Source organism: Hordeum vulgare, chromosome 4H (genome assembly GCF_904849725.1).
Source record: "Hordeum vulgare subsp. vulgare chromosome 4H, MorexV3_pseudomolecules_assembly, whole genome shotgun sequence".
NCBI classification, from domain to species: domain Eukaryota; kingdom Viridiplantae; phylum Streptophyta; class Magnoliopsida; order Poales; family Poaceae; genus Hordeum; species Hordeum vulgare.
Window position 1 is genome coordinate 30,731,770 of NC_058521.1, and position 5,956 is coordinate 30,737,725.

The 5,956-nt window shown below is 38.2% G+C and overlaps 1 protein-coding gene across 1 annotated transcript; it reads left to right on the plus strand.

The window, feature by feature from the left end:
• The first annotated feature begins 1,801 nt into the window (after positions 1-1,801).
• LOC123450224 (putative clathrin assembly protein At2g01600) lies at positions 1,802-3,181 on the plus strand. Its single transcript, XM_045127584.1, has 6 exons — positions 1,802-1,830; positions 2,240-2,469; positions 2,558-2,685; positions 2,810-2,902; positions 3,014-3,064; positions 3,155-3,181. Exons 1-6 carry the CDS (start codon positions 1,802-1,804, stop codon positions 3,179-3,181), a joined length of 558 nt encoding a protein of 185 aa, XP_044983519.1.
• Positions 3,182-5,956: the final 2,775 nt, after the last annotated feature.

A 5,956-nucleotide genomic window follows, 5' to 3' on the forward strand; every position in this document is an offset into this window, starting at 1 on the left:
TAGAATAATCCTTTATCCTAGCAGGGTATAGTGGTTTCTAAGTGTAGGCACAAGGAACAACAGGATCACTAAAAGCAATGACTTTCTCCTCAACTAAATTGGTTTTGACTATCTTGCTTTCTACAGGAGGATGATACTTAAACCACTTCTCTTTGGAAAGATCAACATGAGCAGCAAAAAATTCACATAGAGAAGCTACTATGTCACTGTCAAGTCCATACTTAGCGCTAAAATCTCTAGAAGTGTTTGTCTCAACAAAAGATTTAACGCAATCAAACTGGAAATTCATACCTGACTCCTTACCTTCCTCCAGCTCCCAATCTTCAGAGTTACGTTTGATTCTTTCCTATAAATTTCACTTGTGGTCAATACCCTTCTTCAAAAAAGAACCGGTAGAAGAATTGTCAAGCATGGTACAATCTTCATGAGAAAGCCGAGCATAAAAGTTTTGAGTGATAATTTCTCTCAAGAGCTCATGATTGGGGCATGAATATAGCATTGATTTAAGCCTCCCCCAAGCTTGAGCTATGCTTTCCCTGTCACGAGGCCAAAAGTTATAAATAAAGTTCCGATCACGATGTACTAAATGCATAGGATAAAACTTTTGATGAAATTCCAATTTCAACCGATTGTAGTCCTATGATCGAGTATCATCACATAGACTATACCATGTCAACGCCTTATCCTTCAAATATAAAGGAAATACTTTCTTCTTTACCTCATCCTCGGGCAAACCAGCAAGCTTAAATAAACCACAAACTTCATCTACATAGATCAGATGCAAGTCTGGATGTGAAGATCCATCTCATGTAAAAGGATTAGCCAGCAGTTTCTCAAGCATACCCGAAGGAATTTCATAAAAGATATTTTCAGTAGGTACCTCAGGTTGAGGAACAACTCCTCGTGCTTCCGTTCGCGGTGAAGATACCCCGAACAAACTCCTGAAAGGAACAGTTTCCATAGTGACAAGTGACAATAAATTTCAGCAAAGTATATAAATGTTCCCTTACCAATTTCCACTTACCAAAGGCACTTCACTCCCCGGCAACGGCGCCAGAAAAGAGTCTTGATGACCCAAAAGTATAGGGGATCAATCGTAGTCCTTTTGATAAGTAAGACATTTTGCAATACTAATCTGCAGGACAAAGAGGGATGTCTAAAACTTTTTGATGACACGCGTATTTATGTCCATCAGTGTATCGTCTGCGTGACTACCCTATGTTGACTCTTTGTAGACTGATTTAAATAGAAAGAAACAGAAATTTCTTCGGAGTTATTGTTTAGAAAAATGCAAGGCCCTGTACTTTGGTGTGAGCAAATCTCTCCATTTTTCTGTCATGATTTGTTTTCCTTTATTTAACTGATGCTAGGTGCCTTATTCTGTCAATTTCATGGGTGACTTCTTTATTTTCTAAGGAAGATGGTGCTCTGCTGAAAGGTGGCTTGGTTTTTATTTGATGAATTTTTGTTCTCCTCTTGTCTTCCGTATTTGAATTTATCATTTTTTGTTTTTTTAACAGCCACTGTTCAGCGCCGATTCGATTGGTGACCTGGAGGAGCTACTAATTTCACACACTCATGCACAGAGGAACTAGGTGGATGTGTACATACTTTAGCGCGGTTAACAATTTATTCTGCTTTTTAGGTGATAATTATTGTAAAACTCCCTTTGTTAGTTTTCAGTTGAATGTAACATATCCTACCAGTGGAACTTAAACTACGCAAGAATTTTGATTATTTTGGAAGCACAATTATTTCCATCATAATTGCATAAGAGTGTTGACTGATTTTTTTTTAGAAAATGAGTTTATCCCCCGGCCTCTGCATCAGGTCGATGCATGCGGCCACTAATTGTGTTGACTGATGCTTGGCTCTAAATGATAGCATTGGGAATGCTTATTGTTAAAGTACCTCCCTTTGTTGTTTTGCCTCTCTTTAGTTGCTTCATGTTGGTTTTTAGTTGAAAACAACAAAATTGAAATATGTGATGTTTTTACAGACTTCATCTCATTGCAATATGTTTATCTCTACAAATTTTCGGCAGGAACATAAAAAGGAGAAAAGATTCACCTTCGCATGCTCTCCAAGTGAAATCATCAATTAGATTGTAGAAGCTGCTAGGTCACTTGGGTCTGACCTTCAAATGAAAACTATAAGTTATTCATATTTCTTACTGTTCCCATGTTCATATTGTTCCAGTCAAATCAATTGCGTTAGTAATATCAACTATCAAGTAAAGCTTGCACTCTAAAAAGACAAAATCCAGAAATCTTTCAGAATCTTATAAGCAGTCAATTGATTTTCGCCATCCCTTCTCTTGTAACGTACAGGTACCACTAAAGACACTTGTAGTGGTTCATAGGCTTCTACGAGAGGGGGACCCTACATTTCGGGAAGAGCTTCTTAATTTTACACAAAGGGGGCGTATTCTGCAGCTCTCAAACTTCAAGGATGACTCCAGTCCAATTGGTTAGTATCTCTTCATTTGGTAGGAAATACCGTTGGCCTGCTTATTATCCTTTGATTTACCCATGTACTAAGATTGTGTGTTGTCCAGCTTGGGACTGTTCCGCATGGGTTCGCACATATGGTCAGTTTTTGGAGGAAAGATTGGAATGCTTCAGGATCCTGAAATATGATGTTGAGGCTGAGCGTTTATCCAAACAAGGTCAAGGTCCTGAAAAGGTATGAAGCATCATATCTCTTTTTGGCACTACAATTTAGTAGTTTTGAATATCACACATATTAATTCTGAGTACAAATTCCTGCGCCTTAATCACTGCTTCACCTGATGGTATTTCTTCATCAGGGACATAGTAGAACCAGAGACCTAGATTCCCAGGATCTGTTAGAGCAGTTGCCAGCTTTGAAGCAGTTACTGTATCGGCTTGTTGGATGTCGCGTGATCATCTCTTCACTCTAGGCTAACAAACCTTAGATGCGAAAATCTCTCAGTATCTGCCATTTTCATCTCTATATGTAACATGCCACCAATTTGTTCTTGGTATTGCAGCCAGAAGGAGCTGCGAATAATAACTACTTGGTGCAATATGCTCTAGCTTTGGTAAGCTCTAATTATTTCTCTCGTAGATTTGTTTGTGCTCTAGCATCTACTGATCATTTGATTTCACCTGAAGTATGCTTCATAAACTAGCCAATTTGTGCTCTTCAACCTATCTAACTGACATAAGCTCTTCATAAACTAGTAGTGCAGTGCATGTTCGGCTCTCGTTTTTATTTTTCTTTTCGTCGCCTATTAGATTGACCCATTGAGGCGTGTATGGATGTGTTGCCTCATGAATAATTCCATGACTTGGATACTTTGAATGAAATGCTTGTTTTTCGATAAAGAGCATATCATATTAATCCTTTTGTGTCAATGCATCCTTTTCTGTCAATGCTTGTTTTCGATAAAGAGCATATTATATTAATCCTTTTCTATCAATACCAGATATTCCTCTTCTGTCAATGCATCATTTTTAAAAAATAAACAAATTTGCTAACCACATGTCCCATGCGGTAATGCCTTCTCTATAACAAAGCAGTGTTCCACGTATCTAGTCTGTCACTCTGTACATTAAATCAAACACCCTGTATGTGATCTCGATTGTTTGAAGAAATCAAACAGTCCAATCAACATAATAAATGCTGGCATGCAGTAGTCTCACTTGTTAATGCTGAAGCATTTTCTTAAGTGTATGTACTATTCATAGCTGTGTTGACTGTAAGACACCTTGTGTGTAGAATTATTCAATTATTTCTTTACTGAGATTATATTTGAATTTAAAAATTATTTATATTGATTCCTTTTTTGTGTTGCTAGATAATCAAACAAAAATTTGCTGTGTTCTCAACCTCACCACCACTTCTAACATGCTGATTTAACTGATGGGGTGAATGACTAAGGATTTACTCTCTTTACTACAAGTGTTAAAAGAGACTTCCAAAAATTATTGTGCGATCAATGATGGAATTATTAACCTTGTTGATAAGGTAAAAGATCCCTAAGGGTTAGTTTTCTTTTCTTTAAACCTTCTTTGTAACTTAAATATTGTGTGTGTTGCCCCATTCTTTGATAAAATTTCAGGCTGTGGCTTTTTTGCCCCACAGTAAGCAGTCAAAAAAACAAACACCCCCTTATTTCTTTGTGCAGTCCAACCCAGTTAACAGATCTCACACACCTACATTTTACTTTATTGATTCCATAGAACCATTAAACATATTTATGTCTCTGGCCATATAGGTCGATGGCTCATTTGGTTGTGACGAAGAACCTGTAAAATAAGTAGAAACTAGAGCATCAGGGACAATAACATGAGCATCGAAACAAGTAGAGCAGTAGTGCAACATCGATCTCTCCTCACTATCTATCTCTCCCACTCTGCAGCAACATCATGATCAAGCAACAGTCTAGTGTAGTCTCAGCCAAATGTCAGCTCACCCTCTCTGCTCCCTCTCACCCTCAACACAAGACAAGCACACACATCACCTAGAAGAAGGGGAGAACCAACCTGTAGAGTAGATCCTTCCCGGAGCGATGACACGCCTGGTTCGATTTGCACAAAGTAGAGACCAAGTTAATTAAGCAGGTTTGTCCTGCTTGCTCAATGTCCCAGTCCCAGGTACTGAAAATTAATGTGCCTCAAAAACAACCGCACATATCATGACTCCAAGATGATATATCCTGACCTGGACGTTGCATAAGAAAAAGGAAATGTAACCACCTTTTTTTCTTACCTTATGAGAGAAGACAGTTATAGTAATAGCATTCAGGTTTCATCAGTGTGGAGTCAAAAAAAGCAGTCACAAGCACATGACGACCCTACATCATATTTCCACCATTTTCTAAAGTAAGAAAACAATTTTCTACTGTTTTGTCATTGGTTATCGTCCGTACAATTTTACTAGTTTCCTTGGTCTGAAAGCCTTACCATCATTTTCTTCTTGCAGGCGGTAATGGCAAGAGCATATTGTGTAGAGGAAGAGGATGAGAAGAAACTTGTGGTTCTCATCCAATCTTCATGGAACTCTCTTTATGTGCGATTGTGCACTTGTTGGGTCCTCTTTTCGTGCGCTTGCACTTGTAGTAGTATTAAAATTATTTTGATGTGCCCTTGTTAGACGTTGAAACTTAATGCATGGAGTCGGTGGATGATGTATTGTATTTGATGTGATATGCTACAGAAATGAAATATACATTTTATTTGCAATCCTTTATTCTGTTGTACTTATTTTTAATGGGCCTATTCTGAGATATGCGTGCTTCTAGCAAAAAAATGTTTCAACCCAAACAAATCATACATTTTCAATAGTCAAATAGGTATTGGGCCAGGCCCATGTAGGCTAGATTGGTGGACAGAGATCTAAAATTTATGATGATTCCATTTGGTCACTAGCAATGCCACGTCATCTTGGCCACGTCAGATCCTACGTGGCTCACACAAATGGGTAATGACCAAACCAAAATTTTGGTCGATAGAGACCTATGACCAAAATTCTAGAAATGTCAAGTTTGTTCATTCTTGACGGCCAAGTGTTGACGTTGTAAATTTGGTCAAAAAAGGTCAATAAACGACAACAATGACCAATATAGGCAGTCATAATTGACCTTATTTATTGTAGTGACTCATGGAAATTACAATAGATTACCCTCTGATCTAGAGAGTAATATGCTACTTCTCAAACAACAGCGCCAAAAATTGACACGTTGACGGAGACTTGCTTGCGTCGGTTTTTCCCTTGAAGAGGAAAGGGTGATGCAGCACAGGAGCAGTAAGTATTTCCCTTAGTTTGAGAACCAAGGTATCAATCCAGTAGGAGAATCTCGTCAAGTCCAGTGTACCTACACAAACACAAAGAGCTTGCACCCAACGCTATAAAGGGGTTGTCAATCCCTTCAAGATTGATTGCAAAGTGAGATCTGAAGGCGGAAAGTGCAACAAAGAAAAAGTGTAAG